We start from the raw sequence: 20,159 nt of genomic DNA on the forward strand, positions 1-20,159 counted from the left end.
TTCGTCCGCGTGAAATTCTGTCTTCGGATAGAATTTTTTTAGGCTAATTATTTTACTTAACCGACGTGCTATGATTTGATGTATGTATGTAGAAGAACATAGAGAGAGGTGTGCCAGGACCGCGCCAAATGTCTAAAATATTCCCAAACAAAATTTCATCCCCTATTTTTATTTAGCATCCTTGAAAGTAATATTTATACAAATACAAGTACAAAATAATATTATAAATATTGCATATATTTATACTATTATTTCATAAAAGTTATTTAGTATTAGTATTATTTAATAAAAGTTAGTTTATTACACAAACTTAACTAGCAAAAGATAATCAGTTGAAACATTGCATACTTGTGTATCGTTCACGCCATCTTGGTAATGTTTTCGCGCGCTTATTTTTACCTTTTAATTTTATTACCGCAAAAGCACGGACACTCGTGACTCGGTCGTTCGTTCGGAAGCGTTATTCGATTTCTTCGTAATATTAAGTTAGGAAATAAATTGCCTGCGATACTGTACTATTCAACTATATTGTACTGATTTGTTATTATTTCTTTTTCGAGGCAATAAAAATAAATTAAATTACTATCGATATATTTCAAATATTTTTAATGTATTTAAAGTGTAAATCCATAATTGTAGCCATCATTTGATATATTAAATTACTTAACAGAATTATAAATAAAAAACTGATATTTATTTTTCACTTTTACAAGTCTTTCTATGTTTTAATATTTCAACAGGCGTCATATACAATACTTCATTACAATTTTCGCATTTATATTCTTTTGCATTAGGTTTATTTTCGCGTGGCGTTGTTTTAACGTCGACTTTCTTCTCTTCCGTTCTTGAGGAACACATGAATTGCTTATGCTGTAACCGTTCTAAAGGAGATAAACAAAGAGATATATCGCAATCAGGACATGTCCAAGGAATTCCGTACAATTCTTGATAACTATTGTAACTCCAATCTGCATCTACCACGCTGAAATTATAACAAATATTACTAATATTATAAATGCGAATGTTTAGATGGATGGATGGATGTTTGAAGGTATCTTCGGAACGGCTCAATGGATCTTAATGAAATTTGATACAGATGTAGAACATAGTCTGAAAGAAGACATAGGCTATTTATTAAGTTATTTTTATATTCCGCGCGGACGAAGTCGCGGGCGACAGCTAATACAAAATAAAATGGAACTTAAGAGCCGTCTAGATATATGAATACTATAATACATAATGGGCTGGGAACCTTTGGACTGACATAAAGGGTGTAAAAAGATAAGAATTTGTCTAGCACAGACTAATCAAACGAAAACATAAAGAAATAAAGTAAAATGACTTTAAACCCTACAAGAAAACAGCACTTTCCTTTTTTCAAAAAAAAAAAAATTCTTACCAATTATATACCACATTATCAGTAACATAAATTCCACCTTTCTTCTCGTGTGCACGGCATTCGAAGCCTTCTTCAAATGGATTAGGGTCGATAGTCGCATGAGCTTCATCAGCACCATAATATAATACTTTTAAATCACCAGGAAGAAGTCGTTTGATTGTATAATATACATCGCTGTTCATATACGAACTTATATCACAAGATAGATCATGCTGTAGTTCACCGTAAGAACTTTTCTTTGACATTTTTGTTTTTTCCAACTCTGTTTCTACAGATTTAATTGGATTTGCATCTGGAATTAATAATACAAAAAAATCGTTTTTTTTATTTCAATGTCGCATTTTAATTAGGAACGACTTAACTAATATAGGAAACGGCTAAACACATTTCTGTCGGTGTCGGCACCGACCAGTTTCGGACTTTGCGGTCCATCTTCAGCTTCTTCACATCGCTAAGATCTCAAAATAAACATTCGCCCTGAAAATGGAACCCCGACGGGTCCGAAACTAGTCGGTGCCGTCACCGGACGATCATACATGAGTTAAGCTGTTTTTAATTAATTTATTTATTATGTGTCACGAAAGTTTAAATAATTTAATTACACCTTTTATTTATTTAACAAAAAAAAAATAATTATGAAACCAATAGTTTGATATTTTCGAAACTGTCCAAGATGGGTTCCTGATTTCATTATAACATATTACGATATGTCTCAAATAAAAAAAAAACAGTATATTTCTTACCTAGTAGTCTTCTATTGATGAGAGTATCCCAACGTCGTCGTAGCTTTATCGCTTTCAATAACAGGTTCAATCCCGTCTCTGGATATGGGAATTCAAGTAATAACCAGGAATCGCATACTAGTCTTGATAAAGAAAAAAAAAAAAGTTATACACACTAAAATGATGGTTTAAAAACTTAAAGTTAGTTAATGATAGTTAAATTTAAAAGAATATATAACTTAATAAAAATAAATACGTAAACAAACTACTAGTTTTTTTTTCTAGACCTTACGTATATTGCATTTTTAATTATCCGCATACCAAATTTCATCGAGATCCATACAGCCGTTCTAGAAATACCTTGTAACAAACATCCATCCATCCATCTAATTTATCCATATTAGTAAAATATCAAATAGCTGCTTTTTTTAGCTTGTCTTAATAAAAAAATTAAGTGATGTAAGTCAAAATATTAAACACTAGAAACAAGTAATTTACCTAATTACTAACCTAGTAAATCCACTATTAGTATCAATAGAATGTGAGAGCAGTAGTAAAGTCTGCGCAGCCGGCATGCGCATTGAGTTCACTATGTACGGCTTTGTTGTCTCCAGTAGGGAGCTGGATAAAAAAAGAAAAACATAAAAAAGGTATAAGAGGATATAATTCACTGGTTACATATGATCCCAAGATCATTGATATAAAAATTATTTTATTTGTCTAAACATATTTCGACTAATTTGACGAATAAAGTTATATATTTTATGGAGATTACATATAAGACGTTACTTTATTCGTCTATAGAAGGATTCAAATATCATCTAAGCCAGCAAAATCGAGCATTCCAATGAATAAAGTTATATCTTGTATGGGATCCCAGAGATGTAACTTTATACGTCATAAGGGTCAAAAAATGTGTAATCAAGTAAAGTAAAATCATGTTTTTTTCATGGACAAAGAACTTGGGATCTTCTGTTTTGAACCTTTCCTAACTTTCTTTCCTAAATTAAAATCCCATATAAGATGTAATGATGTAACTTTACTTATTATCAATTAGTCAATTTACATTTTCCTAATAAGAAATATCCATACACGAGTAATACAATAAAAACTCATGTTAAATTAAAAAGGTAATTATAAATTTCCCTGTCAATGAAACTTCGCTTGGTTCATTCAATTACTTTATCGCCTTTAAATTAAGTTAAAATAAAAAAAAATATAAAAAAGTCAAACTCACAGATAACATAAAAGTTGATGTCTCGCAGACAACGGTAACTTGCTCTTATAACCAGGCGGTGTGTCTGTCTGTATGTCTCCCTCAGTCAGCTGCAGTATCCTACCATTCTTACCGAAGTAAGATGTAGGGTGCAGGAAGACAAACGGCTTGCTATATGTATGGTAAAGTTGATCTGATACTGACTGAAATATACAAAGTGTTATCATTTAAAAATATTGTTTTATAAATAAATGTGTGTTTGATTTAAAATTATAATTATAAGAGATTAAAAGATAACTCCGTCTTAATAAACTTAATAAATAGCTTATGTGTTCTTCTAAACTATGTTCTACATCTATGCCAAATTTTATCAAGATCTGTTCAGCCATTCCGGAGATACCTTCAAACAAACATCCATCCGTCTAAACATTCACATCTATTCTTATATATATAAAAGAAAGTCGTGTTAGTTACACTATTTATAACTCAAGATCGGTCAAACTGATTTAGCTGAAAATTGATGGGGAGGTAGCTTAGAACTAGGAGACGGACATAGGAACTTTTTTATCTTGTGTGCACTTTTTTATTCCGCGCGGACGGATTCGCGGGTAAAAGCTAGTTTTAAATATTAGTAAGATTTGTGAAAGAGATGTACAATGTTACAAACAAGTGTTACATATAAAGATTTCACGCACAAGAACACATAAACACAACTCTTTTGACATTAGTTACCACTGCAACATAATTAATTAATTAAGAAACGGCTTAACTCACGTTTTGATCGTCCGGTGGCGGCACCGACTACACGCTCGTCAGTGCGAGACGCGACGCGACCGCGAAGTCTTCGGATTAAACACTCGCCCTGAAGATGGACCCCCGATGGGTCCGAAACTAGTCGGTGCCGCCACCGGACGATCAAAACGTGAGTTAAGCCGTTTCTTAATTAATTAATTATGATGTCTCACGAAAGTTTAAACAATTTAACTGCAACATAAGCTAAATGTATATTACGAGATTTTTTTTTTAATTCAGTGGGAATGAAGCCGCATGCACAAGCTAGTAATTACTCACCTTGCAATGATTGAATTCATCTGCTATAGCCACTTGTGGATATAAAGCTCTACACAGTACTATCTGAAAGAATAACATATATTATTTAAAAAAGACAGGAAAAAATATGAATTAAAAAAATTAAGAATTTTAAGACATTTTAAAGGAAATTATAAATTAATTAGCTGTCGCCCGCGACTCCGTCTGCGCGGATTAAAAAAAAACTTTATTAGTAGCCTATGTGTTCTTCTAGACTATGTTCTACAACCATGCCAAATTTCATCAAGATCGGTTTTGGAGATACCTTCAAACAAACATCCATACATCCATCTATACATTCGCATTTATAATATTAGTAAGATTTAGAAATTGAGAGGTCATATGACAGAAATAAAACAACCTATAATTAAAAAAAAAACTTAACCTTTAACATGATAAGATCTCGTCCACTTGAAGCACTAGATCCAGATATCAAAGCCCGGATTCGTTGTGCGTCATTTGTCATACGGAACTCAATGTCACGTATGTCTAATACATTGTCATCTTCCGCCTTGTCATCTACGATCTCCCAAGAATCCACTTTGAGACGTTTCTTACGTTTAGATTCCTCTGCTGCCTTTTGTTTGTATTGTCTGGAATTTTTTGACAGAATTGCCGTAGTTTAACACTACTCAATCACTTCTATATATAGTCACGCGTTGAAAAAAAAGATAGCAATATACGAGTATTTTGTATTACTTTTTGGATTACCGTGATTTAACGTGATTTTCTGTGATATACTTTTTGCTGACGGCGATGTTTTTAAAATAATTGATGTTTATGATATTAAGACTATTTTTTTTAATTAAAAACATTTTTAATTTATTGCAAACATGTTCATAGAGCTATGGAAGGCATTGGGGAAGGTTTATGTCCATTAGTAGGTTGATTATAATAATTAATAGGAGAGTTGCGATTGAAAAATTAATTATAGTTTATGTTTAAATTAATTACTAAACGGCTAAATCGCATAAAGAGAGAAAAACATTTATTACCAGTGACAAAAACAAACGAACCAGTGAAGCAAGGGTAGGTATCATGGTTTCATATAATTAACAACCAGGTTCAATTTGTGAAACACATTTTTTTACAAATGACACTGTCATCTAAAGTTATTTAGCCAAATGAGTATAGAAATATACATTTTTAATATTAACCTTCTCATATCTTTTAATTGCTTCATCTGTCCGTGTCGCATCGCGCGCTCCGCTGATGACATTGATTCAGGTTCTACTGATTCCATTAAATTGTTATCCTACAATATTGCATTATTTAATTTATATAATGGGTTTTCATTGTCGATACCATTGTTTGAAACATATCATAAACAAATATGCTTAAATATGAGTGTTACAGCAGTGGAAACCCATCTTAATACTCACTTGTAATAAGCCGCGTAGTTGCGCAGCTAACTTGGTGAGTTCATAGAAGCGTTGCTCTTCAATACCTCTACGTCGACACCAGTCGCGGCCTCCGCGGCCCTCTGCTTTCACTGTTAGCCACGCGCAGTACAGCGACAGAAGGGTTAAAGGGTCCCCGTGGTCTGATTCGTCTGGTTTTCTTGCATTCTAGTGGAATTGGTATTTTTAATAAATAGATTTAGTATTAAAAATGTGATGTCAGTTGAAATGAATATTTGATTATCTATTATTGAGTGCAGAATTACGTATCTGAACTCTTTGGACATAGATTAGACATTCAGCCAAAGAGGTGGCATAATAATCACTGAGAACCTTTGCCTTTTAAATTAAGAAAAAAATAGGTGAAAAATAGAAAAGATAATAGCGCGGGAAGTGTTAACAACGAAATGTAGTCGCCGATAGAGTTCAAGGAAATTATAATATATGTAAATATGTACATAGATTTTAGTATGTTAACAACGTAATAAAGCATTTTTGGCTGTCGTGCTAGTGTTTTCAATTTAAGAACCCATGTAAGTTGACCTCTGATGTATTCATCAATCATATTTAACAGGGTTCAGCTTAGTCTGGACGTATTTCAATCTTATACAATCTTATAAATCGCACCGAATTCAAGGAAACGAAGCTTACAGCGGATTAATGGTAAAATATTTAACCCGTTCCATGCGACAAATAAAAGTGACTTCGGCAGGCGAGTCTTTGGCACTGAGAGTGTTCAATCACAGGCAATTTTTAAATGATATTACGGTTTACACTTTGTTAAACGAAATTAGTTATTAAAAATTTCAAACTATTCACCTCACATTCAAAATCTCTATGCGCTCTAGTGGTAAATATAGATCTTATTCCTAGGGCCGCAGTGAGCGCGAGGGCGGAGTCCCTCTTGTGCGGGGGCAGAGTCGCGCTGCCGATCACAAGCGCCTTAGCTAGAGCCACTTCAACGGGCAAGTTAGCTAATGCTTTGCCCAGCGAAGTTAACTTCTCATTTGAGGATAATGCCGCCTGAAATATTTAATTTATTCTATAAAATAAGTTGTTTCAAATCATACAATAAAAAATTATATGTTGTATTAAAATATTAAATTATATTTTATATTATATAGCAGTTGACCGCAATTTCGTCCGCGCAGAATAAAAAAAATCTAGTAATAAATATAGTCTATGTCACTCGGGGATAGTGTAGGTCCCCAACAGTGAATTTATCAAATCGATTCTGTAGTTTCAGAGCATATAAAATGCAAACAAACAAACAAATTGATTTTGTCTTTTGTTCCTGCCTTTTTTATAATACTAGTATAGATTAATTATGCTCAATATTTTTTTTAATCCGCTTATTAATTAATTAGCTCGTAAAAAACTCGATCGCTTATTTTTAATAAATAAACAAAAATATAGAATAAAAGACTATTGGATTTTTTACTCTTTGACAAAACCAGAGACAACCATATATTTTAAACAAGTGTGTCAACACAGGAATTTAACAAAACACTTACATGTTGTTTAAGTTCCAATAACGCGTTTTCAATGGCATCTTCAGGCGGGGTGTCAAGGAAGGGGAAGCGACGTACGTCATTGACACCTAAGGAACTCATCAGTAGTAACAATGAGGCGAGAGGTACCCGACTCACTTCTGGAGTACTGAACGCTTCCATGTCTGTGTATTGTTGCTCTGAGTATATACGATAACATACACCAGGACCTGATAACATTTAATCATGTAAATAAAACTATGTGTATAGTCTGACCAGGGAAATAGAAAACCCGTCATGGGAACGCCTAAATCGATCGTAATGAAATTGGTACCATATTTTCCGAAGCATAGTCTGGTCTGGAATATAAAATATTTCTGACCAGGCTATAAAACAGTAGAAATTGGGTATTATTTAATATATATTTTGAAAAAAATAAATAGAAGTAGAAGTATATTTTCACGTAGTAATACAATGCAAGAATGGTAACTTAATGCCGAATAACAAGACTTGTCTAATCTATGGTACATTTTAGACCATCGACACGAAATTAAGGTTTTTAATTTTTGATGAATTGACATTTAGAAAGTCCATCAATTTTTTTTATCTGTGACAAAATTTACTTAAATGTTACAGAAGCCTGATGGAATTTAAAAAAACGAAATACTTACCAGTTCTTCCGGCTCTGCCTTTTCTTTGATCAGCGCTGGCTTTTGATATCCAGAACTCTTTTAATCTTTGCATTTTTGTTGATGAATCGTAGCTCATTTCTTTAACCTGCAAGTAAAAAAAGAAACACCTTTGCAGATAATGTAGTCAGAATATTTTTAAATATCAATTTGCTTGTAGGTATATTACCTTGCCTGAATCCACGACAAATCTAATTCCATCAATAGTCACAGACGTTTCCGCTATGTTGGTTGAAACTATGCATTTCCTTACACCTTCAGGCGGGTAATCAAACACCTGAAGTTACAAAAAATAGATTAAAATTGCATATCATTATAATATGAATAACTATGGAATTAAACTAATACAATTAAAACTGTATAAGTTAGAATCCAGGAGCTATATTTTTCTCTCTAATCACAGCTTCTTACAGCTTACAGAGGTTTCTCGCTTAACAAGGTTCAACTGTACATTTCATCAGTGTTCATTATTTAGTTCATTCGAAAATTGGATTTATTTGAATTAATAATTTTTTATTTATAGTAGGTCCCATTATTTTCTGATGATTTGAACTTTTTACAAATTAATAACTTACTTTATCTTGTTCATTAAGTGAAAGGCCACTGTGAAGAGGTAGCACAATCCATTTCTTAGTTTTCTCCGCATACTGTTGTGCTGCATCACATATTGATGTGATTTCTTGCACACCCGACATAAATATTAACAGATCACCTCTTTCATCACCTGTATAATTAAATCTCCATTCATACATCTATTAATACATACTTTTTTTTTTAAAAAAAATTCGTTAATTAGGTATGCAAACATTATTACATTGCATCTCTTAAGAAAGAGAAGCGTAAAATATTAAGGAAAATAAATACTTTCTAAACTTTAACCTTTACAACTATAAATTGCATTACCTTACACTTTCAGGTAAGTACATGGAGCATTTAAGATTTTTAAAATAAAGAACTATTTAAAAAAATGATGAATGAATGACAGCCAATTTAATTAAGAACTGCCTAAAATATCTGTCTCTGAATCATTTAATTGCTACTTAACTAATGTGAATTTCTGTGACCAAAATCTCTGCATGAAATATATTTTCATCCCCATCATGATCTTTTGACAAAACACAGATAATAATATATGTGTAATGACAGAGGTTTTGGCCTCAGAAATCCTGGTAAGTTACCCTTAAACAAAAGTGTGGCAGTCATAGTTTTAAAATAAATTAATGCATAAATTAATAAAATTCACTAACTTGGATATTTGCTGTCAATTAATTGCATAATTTGAACATAAGGCTGAGGATCGAGCCTGTCATCTCTTGTTGGTTTGTCTTCTATATAGATTGGTTTGTAATGTAAATCAATTGGATATAATCTTCCTGGTACCTGTCATATCAAATAATTATTACACACAGATAAAAAAAAATACAGTTGTAATACTTTGATAGGCGAGAGATCAAAGGATCGAGATATTTTTCTCGCTCATAGAGGTTTCTATCTAACCCGAGTTTCTCGCTTATGGAGGTGATTTGTCGAGAATAAACAAGAGCTCTCACTTATCCAATATTTTGAAAACTTACTTGAATGACAACAGCGGATTCCGCGGCGAAATAATCTTCGAATAGCTTAATGTTAATTGTAGCAGACATGAGTACTAGCTTTATATCATTACGTGTGTGTATAAGGCACTTAAGTACACCAAGCAGAAAGTCTCCCATCAAGTGTCTCTCATGAATCTCGTCTAATATTATAACATCGTAGTTTGGTAGATTTTCTGAAGACATCTAAAAAAAAAACACAAAACAAAAGCAATCAAAAAATAAAATAGTAATTAAGAACTTGAGATAAAAAAAAACTAAAACATTTTTAAATTAACAATTAATTAAAACTCTATATTACAGTAATAATAATAAATATAATGGCATTACTAATATTATACCTGTCTTAACAATAGTCCCTCTGTAATGAAACATATTTTAGTATCAGCTGATTTGCTCTTTTCAAATCTTATTTGATAGCCTACTTTGCTTTCAAACTGTGTAAGAGTTTCAAAGGCTACCCGCTTTGATAATGATACACAAGCAATTCTTCTTGGTTGAGTACATGCTGGAACACATAATCAAGACCATAATTATATAAACTTTGAATTTAGAAAACTTACATTAGTTTGGATTTTTAATGTTTAAAAGAGGTTGATTATTTTGCTTTTCGTCCATCCAAAATAACCAATAAAAATTAAAAAAGAAATTTTGTAATAATAGCACCATTTTTTTCAAACATTTCTGAGTGTTGTTTTTAGCTCTCATCATCCACTGAGGTTTATGTTCAAAATTTAATGCATGCCATTTTAGCATGGTCACAATAGAAAAGAAAGTCAGTAAAAAAGTTTAGATTGTTCATAAAAGTGTTCACAAAATGTCATGTGTCAGAAAATCATGTTACCTATATTTTGAAAGCCAGCATCATGCAAGTATTGAGGAACTTGAGTTGATTTTCCACAACCAGTGTCACCGGCAACTATGATAACTCTCTCATTTTTTACTGCAGCTTGTATTTCTTCTCTGAAACATTTATTTTAAAAGATGAAATAACTAAGCTTTTTGTGGAATTTGGTACAACCAAAAAATTAATCCTCAAGAATGATCCAAAGATTATTTGTATTGTATGGATAAATAGCTGAAGTGAGTATTAAAACAGATAAATAGCTCTTTAAACAATAAATCTCTTCATAATAATTAAGTAATATGTGAAAATATACCTATATTTTGCAACTGGTAAATCTCTTTGTGTTTGCCTTAACTTCTTTAACTTCTCTAGTTTCTCCTTATTCTTAAAATCTAAGTAAATTGACACAACATTTAAAAGAGCATCAAATATACTTTTGGTAAGTTTCTTTCTTCCTTTTTCATCGCAAACACTGTCCATAAACTTTATATTGGTGCTAAAATTAATGCAATTGAATTTTGAAAAATTTGACGGAATTCCTAAGTCGTTTGTTGTGCGGTCTTCATTTTCAATGCAGAATACAGGTTTTCCAGCTTTCCTCAAAGTAGCTTGGTACTTTTTTACAAACACCCAAAAGTCGTCCAAATTATTCGTTACTGTATTTGTATCTCTACTATAAGCAAATATTTTATTTATTTCTCGCTTATAATCTAAAAAATCAAACTCTCCTGAAGAGGATACTGCAGGATTCTCAGATTCATGAATTTTTTGTCGGTTTAAAAACACTCTGTCCTCTGAGCTTGATCGCCGTCTCTTATTCGATTTTCGTGGTGAATGTTCTAATATTCGTCTCATCGTGAAGGATTTAATTACAGAACATTTAATATAATTTTATGTTTTATTTCCACTTTTTGTTTTGATTTTTGTTTTGACTTTGACATTTCATTTGACAATCAGTTGTTTTCAATGTTGCCATGTACTGTCAGCTAAATTGTCTTTTCCTTTCGTGAAATTTTTTTCATATCCTTGCCTCTTAATCTTAATAATTGATAACTTTGGTGTTATAACTATTACTTTGGTGTTATATTTACAATAACAACCTTAACAAATACCACATTCTTACCTACTTGAATTGTGTTTTATTCATGAGAAATTGAAGTTTCAATTATTTCAGGCTTAGTATTGTAGTTTGAGGATTAAGAATAACGATTCTGCCGTTGACTTATAAAATTAACTCAGGTTTGTGGAGACAAACCCCCGACAAGCCTTAGAAAATTGTTTACTTTATTTCTTTTAAAATTAAGAATATACCTAAACCAAAATAAAAACGAAGGGGGAATTTCTTAAATCAATATTACAAGAAAAGTTTTTATTGCTGGCGCCCTCTAACGTCAATAAAGGTTGTCAATCCGCCATTATGTTCCGCCATTTTGCTTGATTGGGAGTGAACGTAAAATATTGTTTCTATGTATTCTAACGCGGAAATTAGTTATCTTTAAAAAAATTAGTGTCTCAACACACTAATGGCTTGCTTAAATACGCTTAAGTTAGAAATCAAGACCTTAGAACATGTGTTTCCAAAAAACCATGAGCGGTTTCAGATAATGTCAGCGAGTGTGGACGAATTGACCTGCAGATTCGTTGGCAATAATGGAAAGAAATATGAAATCCATGCAAATATTACCGTAAGTATACTTATTACTAATGTACCATTAGCCGTGGTACTTGATTTTTACACTTGAGTTTAAGTCTATGCGCTTATTGATTAGCTCTAGTTTGGACAAAGAGCCGTTGTTTATGAGGGCAGGGCTGTCAACAGAAAGTTTACGGAAGCATTCAATTCATTTCCCATATGCATATGTGATAATTAACACGTTAGAATTGTTAAACAGTATATTGTTTGTTTTTAAACGTTTTTGTAAGCATGCGTTACGTGTTATTGATTGTATGTTGCCTTTACAATGCATACAGAGTCCGTGACGAATCATTCTTTATTGATCATAAAGTTTCAGTTTTCTTTTCTGTGTTAGTACTTAGTACAGCTACATTCTATTGAGGGTAATACTATTTTGTTTGAGTAACGGTACTCACGCTGAATATTGGGACAAAGGCACTTAGTCATTCTTTGGTGATTTTTTGTCGTACGTTTATTACAGCAGCTTTTTTCTTTTATCACATGTTACAGAATTTATCAAACAATAGAATCTATTCTAATATTGTATGAATTATTTGTAGTAGAAATCCATAAATTGATATGTTATTGGCAATAGATAGAAAAGTAACAATAAAATAAACTTAGTTTTGCTAAAAAATGATATTCATTCTAAGGTACATTTATTAACATTAAAATAATGTTTTTCAAATTATTACTGTTGTGGTACAATATTCAATAAATAATATAAGAAGCAAAATATTTCAAGCTTTATTACAAAGCAATTTTTTACAAATTGAACATTTTGTCTAACAATAATTTTTTATTTCTTTTTGTTTCTGTTATTTGTCAGGAGACATACCCAACCACACCACCGGTGTGGTTTGCTGACAGCGAGGACCCCATTGTGACAAATGCTGTTCAAATACTAAGCAACACACAGGGCAGAGATAATCATGTTATAAATCAGGTATGTGCCCCTCAGGACAGTTATCATTTATCTAAAGATGAGTTTCAGTGGATTGCCACTGTACTGACCTTGTATACATATACCTTTATATTTTCAATAAAGTTAAAAGTTTTAATAGAAGTACAGTCAAAACTCATATACTTTTCATCATTCTAATTTTAATAGTTGCTTATTGTGGGTAAACATTTGAATTAACATTTATAATATTTTAATTAACATAGCTTAAGTTTTTTAAATGTCCAAATTGTTAGTGATGTTCTAAAGGAGAATGTATTGTACACAGTTATGTGATTTGATGAATATTTTTGTATGATTCTAGGTGGGTATATTATTGAGGGAATTGTGCAAATTACACGGAGTGCCGGAGCCCCCTGACTTGGACTCATTAGCCCTTCCAGTCCATCCTGCACCACAACAGAGGTAAATACTTATATATAATGGATTTAGTATTGTATGTTAATGTGATTGTTAATTCCATGTTAATACAGCAAATACAATCTGTAAATATTTTTATGTAACTTATCAGCACTAATTGTATTTGATTATAAACAAAGAAACATTACATTATTTGATATTTGATTGAGCTAGATCTAGTATTTTATGTTATTTATAGAGTACCAAGTGTAACTTCCAATGGAGCGGAATCAGGCACCGAGGAAGATGAGGAAATGGCCGCTGAAGAGGATGACTCTGAAGGAGAGGAGGACTTGCCACTTGAAATGGTTGATGATGCTGGACGCAGCAACAAGGTATTTTAAATTATTTTTTGTATATATTTATACAAGTTTCTACGGTCCAGATACAATGGAGTAGCTTTCAATAGTTAGAAAAGCAGGTTGTCAATTTGTCTTTTATAATAACATATTTTTTTACAACAAAAAGCAAGAAAATCTTATTAATTAAATAAATAAATTTAATATCTCAGGATGAAATGGAAACAGAGCACCTAGCGACATTAGAACGGCTGCGACAGAACCAACGGCAGGATTACCTTTCTGGCAGTGTGTCTGGCAGTCTGCAGGCTACGGACAGACTGATGAAGGAACTGCGCGATATATACCGATCTCATTCATTCAAAAACAATATGTACTCTATAGGTGGGTTTTTATGTGATTTTTTGTTCAATTAACTGGAGAGTATTGTTTGTACATTTAGAGTTTAATCTTTAGTATAGAATCTATTAAAAAAAGGTGATTTGAAGTGTATTTTTACTTTACAGAGAAGGTTAGATAGATTTTTTTAATCTACAATTGTTTGTTTTTTTTTTTTTTAATAATTAGGAATTTGAACTTATTTACGTACTTGGAAATAATAATATTGGATTTATATGGAGTAGATAAATTTATTCTTGTATAGGCAAGAATTTAATAACTAACCTTAAGAATGTGACAGTCATGTCATTTTATTTTTATTTCTTATTTACAGAATTAGTGAATGATTCTTTATATGAATGGAATATAAGACTACGTTCAGTGGATCCTGACAGTCCGCTCCACAATGACTTGTTGCTGTTGAAAGAGAAAGAGGGCAAGGACTCCATTCTGTTGAACATTATATTCAAAGAAACGTACCCTTTTGAACCACCTTTCGTGCGCGTCGTTTATCCTATTATATCAGGTAATTTATCTTTTCTTACAATTTCTATTATATGTAGAAGTGTGTTAGAAGTGTTTGAGTATATTTTAAAATATGTTTCCTATAAAACAGCATTTTAGTAATTCTGTTTGTTTTAAGTGAATTATACCATTGTATAAGTACAATGGTACAATGTAAGGTAAGCCTTAAGAGCGTCGGTGGCTCAGGGGTTAAGCATTTGACTTGCAATCTGCAGGTCCTGGGTTCGAATCCTGCCATGTACCAATGTGTTTTTTGAGTTTCAATTTATTATGTACGTTCCGACGTCCTTACGATGAAGGAAAACGTGATGGTGCACATATCTGAGAAGAAATTCAATAATATGTGTGAAGTCAACCCGCTCTGGGCTAGCGTGATTGACTATGGCCTAGTCATCCCTAACTTAGGGTAGGCTTCGAGCCCCTCGGTGGGGACGTATAGGTTATTAAAATATGTTGTTTAGTATTAGTTTTGGCTTAAATTTTACGACTGGCCTCCTGCCTGTCGTCAACCCTACTTTGGAGGACTTATCTTACTAATATTATAAATGCCAATGTTTAGACGGATGGATGTTTGTTTGAAGGTATTTCCAAAACGGCTGAATGGATCTTGATGAAATTTGGTACAGATTTAGAACATAGTCTAGAAGAACACATAGGCTTACTTATTACGTTTGCGCTAGAAGACAGCTAGTTAAATAATAAAAACTTATTTCATTTGTAGGAGGTTATGTGCTAGTTGGCGGGGCTATTTGTATGGAGCTGTTGACGAAGCAGGGCTGGTCATCCGCATACACAGTGGAGGCTGTGATAATGCAGATCGCAGCGACGCTGGTGAAGGGCAAGGCTCGCATACAGTTTGGTGCGACCAAGGTCGTCTCGCAGACGCAGTACAGCCTTGCGCGTGCGCAGCAGAGCTTCAAGTGCCTCGTCCAGATACATGAGAAGAGTGGTTAGTATGAAATATCTTGAACTATTGTACTGTTATCTCGATCATTAATGAAGTCTTTTTCACAAGTATTAACGAATTTGTTGATTTTTGTTAAAGTTTGTCATTTAATTGAAGTTAAAAAAATATTTAGTTCTTTATAAAATGGTCTAACGATATATGTAGTGTGTTATTGTTATAGAGATTTTTTCATTTTCATCGATAATAATACGGTTCTGTGGAAATGTAAGTTGAATGATATGAATAGCTATAGTTTGGGAAAAAATCTACACATAATTTGGAAATTATTGATTTCAGATTTAAAGTTTATTTATTGCTTTGACACAACAGGTGTTTATTTTAAACTAGCTTTTACCCGCGACTTCGTCTGCGCTGAATAAAAAAAATGTACACAATATAAAAAAGTTCCTATGTCCATCTCCTAGTTCTAAGCTAGCTCCCCATTAATTTTCAGCTAAATCAGTTCGACCGATTTTGAGTTATAAATAGTGTAACTAACACGACTTTCTTTTATATATATAAGATAGATTTTAAAATTTATATATGATTGTTTCGCAGGTTGGTTCACGCCGCCCAAGGAGGACGGTTAGTTTGTCGTCCGAATGTAAATTAAGTTTAATGTGCGACATCAACGCCCGTATGAAAGAGACAATCTTATTAGTAAAGTGATTTGTGAGCGGCATCTCCGTAATGTAATTCCAATGTTTGTTTCTCGGAGGCTGCGGTGAAGTTAATCTGTGTACCTTGATCTGTATGTTAAGTGCTGTAACATGAGTGCGGGGCGTTGAAGAGAGACTCTACAAGACTTATAGGAAATGTTTAATGTCTAACGTTTTTTGTAATCCTTTTTTTTTCGTCTCTAAACTTCGATGATACGATAGCCCCCTACGGAGTGTGAAGTTGGATAAAATTCTTTGCATTTCTTTATAGCTATTAAATAAATGAAAAACCTGTGATTTGTAAAAATTTTTTTTTCTTTTTTTTTTTTAATTATGCTTTAACATGTGGCAAGTAACATTTGCTTAATATCTCTGTGCTTAAACATTCTTGATCCTTGCTACCGATATGTGTATATTTAATTTGATGTTCTTCAATACAATAGTGTAAATTAAAAAACGGTCTCAACTTGATAAGCAAGTTAGTGTACAATTAATTTGATATTGTTTTAAAATATATTACAGCTTCGAATACACAAATTATGTTAATAAATGTGATGATTTTCTGTTGTGTCGGAGCTAAAGTTTGGATTTTTGTTTGTTATTTTCCATGATTGTCTTTAGGCCGTAGACATGCTCTTTGCTGCCGGGTTCGTTTATCCTTTTACAGTATTCTTGCTGTGACATATTGTTAAACCATTGTTTCAACTTAGGATACCTAAAATAAAAATAAAATATACTTAGCTGTAATTTGTAGTGTTTTTTAAATATATTATTTCTTCAGTAAAATGCTGAGCGGTTTAGAAGTTTTTGCCTGTAAGTAAAATCTATCAAAAATGGTTGTCAATATATGTAATGAAACGATGCTAAAATGATGAAAACTATACCAATTTACAGAATCCAGTGGGGTTTTAGGTTACCTCTCCCCCCTATACCTAAAATCACGTATGTTTAGTACAAAGTAATATTGATTTTTTTAAAAATACTTTTAACATTCATTAAAACCTCGTCAGATAATAAATACACGTGATATTTTAGCCTCCTTTCCCTCGTGATGTTTCGTGATTTTTTTTATAACCCCTGCCGCCGTAACGTGAGTCTCGAAAGGGAATTTAGGCTTTCGAGCCTCACGTGATTAATGGGAGAAGCCTGAACCTATATAGGTCTTAAAAAATGGACCTGTGTATTTACAAAACACAGTACAATATCAACAGTATTTGATTTTTCTGAGAGATGTGTCAAATTGTTATTCAAAAATACTAATAGCTCTCATTCTCACAGGCGCTTTTTTAAACGCCGCTTTAAAACTGCGACGTCGGCTCTTGAACGACGAACGATTTCACTCTTGTTTCGTTCGTCCTGCGCTCAAAATAAAACACTGCGCGGTAAAAAACCTTACCTTATGAACAGATACATATGCATTTGTTCTATTTGAACGCTTTTTTTTTTAACTCGCTGTACAAAAGCACCCGTGTGAATGAGAGCTTATATATTTCCGCCAACAGACGTGTAGCAGACCCACATCATAAACTATGATTAATAAAAGATTACAGAAGTCACACTTTGTCAGCTGTGTGAAATTACACCTACGTTTTTTCGTTGATAGGAATCAATCCATTTAGTGTTGACATGGTGGTCATGATGCTAATATCTGCAAGGGTTATGACGTCTTCAGCCAAATATAATGTCTCAGATAAATATGTTTCAAGCATTCTGTACGCGTCTTCGACGTTCCCTATCATGGATTTTGATAATCCAGTCAGTTTACCACCGTAAGTTGGAGCCTGAAACACAAAGTATGTTAAACAATATATAAAATTATACCCTCAATATTGATTTAGGACATAGACCTAGACATAAAATATGATGAAGTAGACCTAGACATAAGTCAGTCCGGTTAAAACTAAAAACGGTAAATCTTATGTTCTTTTGATTGGTGTGCACAACATATTTCTCTATCGACCTCAAAATATCTTGACCGAGTCTCATTTAAGTATGATCAGTGGTAGACGCCAGCAACAACATCTATTGCACGAATTGGTCGGCTCGCCCGGTGAAATACCACGACCACACAGAAGACTGGCGTGAAGTGGAAGCAATTCCGCGTTTCGTATGATGAGTGTAGTGCCGGAGCCCTAATTTTAGTCCACTTTCCCTTCACACCCTTTTCTTATTAGGAAAGAAGGGGAAGTGGATTTGGCGAAAGAGGGGACGCATAGAAGGAGAAATATCCTCTTTCTGTTCTCTTCTCCGTTGATTAAAGGTAACGCATCTGCATTTACGGATGTCTATGGGCAACGGTCGACTTGCTATTTCGGCGAATCCAGGTCATCGTTTGATCGTTTGCCACCTTTTGATATTTTTTTTTAAACTGGTTTATGCACGCGCAGGGAACGAAATATGGTATAAACATTGTCTGTCCACGAATTTATAAACAATGTATAAAATATTTCAGATTGAGGACTTCCTTATTATATATTAAACGACGACAATACAGCGGACAGACATTAGCTAATACTGGATTAGGTTAGTTTTTTTTTTTTGCTTTTATTTAGAAATAATGACTGTCGGTTAGATAACATTCCAATGAACTACGCTTTAGACGAATTAAATTTAATTTCTAGATTTGTTCAAAATGCTTCTTACCATAATGGATCTGAGTCTTGGAAATAAAACGCCGCAATCGAAAAATAACCTTTGGTTGATTGTAGCTCGCTTTCTCATGTCTGATGGGTACAGGTGTTGGTGTTTAGTTTTGCCATACTTTTCGAAAAGATAGAGGATTATGGCGTGACTAGAAAGAGAATAAGGTAATTTTATTAATACGCTTCATTTTTTGATATAATTGTTTCTATCTTTGTCTCACCTATCAGCTAAACAGAAGTTGTCTTCTTCTAATAAAGGGATAGTCCTCATTGGATTTTTCTGAAATCAAGTTAAAAATTGATTCAATTTTTATGTGCCCTTAAAATATCCTAATAAAATTCTAGTAAGATCTGTATGATTCTTATTAACTGATTTTCTGTAGTCATGAGTATTCTTTCTACAGACTTATCATCAGTAGGGGGTCCTCTTTTGTATTTTCCGACTTTATCAAAAAAAAAGATTAAGATAATAGTTGAAATAAGGAACTGTTATCACATTGTATTTATGTACAGTTCTATATAATACACCAAGATTAATTACATAATGTACATAATTTTATTTGAAATTGATAAAATGGTGGTCAAAGTACACAAGAAAAGTGGACTTTGTCAAGAAAAGTTGACTTTGGACTTTGTCAAAGATTAACACAATGCTGGCTGCATTGTGTTAATCTTTGACAGTTTTGTAAAGGTTTCTATATAACAATTTATACCTTAGTGAGTTCCGGCGTATCTTGTTCTCTTAGTACTGGATTTATTTCTTTCTTATCCAAATGTACTCCAAGAATATCTGCTACCATCATTACTGTTCGAGCCGGCGGGCTTCCGTCAGTTTTGTACAGCAACGGAGACATTATAACAACTGAAAATTGTTTATAATGTAAGTAATAATACCTATTAATAACAAAATTTACAAATATTTTGCTTATATATCACTTATTTGCGACAAACGAGTAAAATGAGCTGAGTACGCGCTATAACAATACAAGGTTTTTTTTTAATATTTAGCGTGAGAATCTGTGACTCGAGTTACAATTAAATTCTACAAAAATGACATTAGTATTGTCTTTTAAATTGACTAAAATGAAATAAAGTACTGCCTTTATTATTAAATTATAATAATCTTAACTTACCTTTAAATCTATTGCACAGAGCTGGACGTATTTGTTCGCAACACGACTGTTTTTGTTTTCACTTTTGACACAATATGCATGATTGGAGATAACCGGTT

The 20,159-nt window shown here is 32.7% G+C and overlaps 3 protein-coding genes across 3 annotated transcripts; 1 reads left to right on the forward strand and 2 right to left on the reverse strand.

Moving 5' to 3' along the window:
• Positions 1-693: 693 nt before the first annotated feature.
• LOC106709996 (probable ATP-dependent RNA helicase DHX34) lies at positions 694-11,299 on the reverse strand. Its single transcript, XM_045682771.1, has 19 exons — positions 10,758-11,299; positions 10,442-10,560; positions 9,939-10,105; positions 9,580-9,783; positions 9,253-9,385; positions 8,581-8,729; positions 8,175-8,282; positions 7,988-8,093; positions 7,341-7,546; positions 6,646-6,849; positions 5,809-5,994; positions 5,584-5,681; positions 4,812-5,019; positions 4,409-4,471; positions 3,359-3,540; positions 2,632-2,742; positions 2,143-2,264; positions 1,400-1,691; positions 694-982 (listed from the first exon to the last, which is right to left on the reverse strand). The coding sequence occupies exons 1-19, from the start codon at positions 11,297-11,299 to the stop codon at positions 694-696; spliced, it is 3,489 nt and encodes a 1,162-aa protein (XP_045538727.1).
• A 548-nt stretch (positions 11,300-11,847) lies between these two features.
• LOC106710068 (ubiquitin-conjugating enzyme E2 Q2) lies at positions 11,848-16,537 on the forward strand. The gene is made up of 8 exons (XM_014502043.2): positions 11,848-12,129; positions 12,949-13,065; positions 13,385-13,485; positions 13,679-13,814; positions 13,991-14,162; positions 14,491-14,682; positions 15,403-15,630; positions 16,186-16,537. The coding sequence occupies exons 1-8, from the start codon at positions 11,968-11,970 to the stop codon at positions 16,215-16,217; spliced, it is 1,140 nt and encodes a 379-aa protein (XP_014357529.1). The 5' UTR covers positions 11,848-11,967; the 3' UTR covers positions 16,218-16,537.
• Positions 16,538-16,618: 81 nt separating this feature from the next.
• Positions 16,619-19,786, reverse strand: LOC106710069 (glutathione S-transferase 1). The gene is made up of 5 exons (XM_014502044.2): positions 19,642-19,786; positions 19,150-19,208; positions 18,930-19,077; positions 17,874-18,067; positions 16,619-17,001 (listed from the first exon to the last, which is right to left on the reverse strand). Exons 1-5 carry the CDS (start codon positions 19,780-19,782, stop codon positions 16,863-16,865), a joined length of 681 nt encoding a protein of 226 aa, XP_014357530.2. The 5' UTR covers positions 19,783-19,786; the 3' UTR covers positions 16,619-16,862.
• Positions 19,787-20,159: the final 373 nt, after the last annotated feature.

The sequence above is a fragment of the Papilio machaon genome, chromosome 20 (assembly GCF_912999745.1).
Source record: "Papilio machaon chromosome 20, ilPapMach1.1, whole genome shotgun sequence".
NCBI lineage: Eukaryota > Metazoa > Arthropoda > Insecta > Lepidoptera > Papilionidae > Papilio > Papilio machaon.

Coding starts and splice junctions, on each gene's coding strand:
- LOC106709996 (XM_045682771.1), bottom strand. CDS start 11,299: ATGAGACGAATATTAGAACATTCACCACGAAAATCGAATAAGAGACGG. Junction 9,784..9,938: donor AGGGACTATTGTTAAGACAG/GTATAATATTAG, acceptor TTTTTTTTTTAG/ATGTCTTCAGAAAATCTACC. Junction 5,682..5,808: donor AACTACGCGGCTTATTACAA/GTGAGTATTAAG, acceptor GCAATATTGTAG/GATAACAATTTAATGGAATC.
- LOC106710068 (XM_014502043.2), top strand. CDS start 11,968: ATGGCTTGCTTAAATACGCTTAAGTTAGAAATCAAGACCTTAGAACAT. Junction 13,066..13,384: donor ATAATCATGTTATAAATCAG/GTATGTGCCCCT, acceptor GTATGATTCTAG/GTGGGTATATTATTGAGGGA. Junction 15,631..16,185: donor CCAGATACATGAGAAGAGTG/GTTAGTATGAAA, acceptor ATTGTTTCGCAG/GTTGGTTCACGCCGCCCAAG.
- LOC106710069 (XM_014502044.2), bottom strand. CDS start 19,782: ATGTCTCCGTTGCTGTACAAAACTGACGGAAGCCCGCCGGCTCGAACA. Junction 19,078..19,149: donor AACTTCTGTTTAGCTGATAG/GTGAGACAAAGA, acceptor TTCTCTTTCTAG/TCACGCCATAATCCTCTATC. Junction 17,002..17,873: donor ATTCCTATCAACGAAAAAAC/GTAGGTGTAATT, acceptor TTTTTATTTTAG/GTATCCTAAGTTGAAACAAT.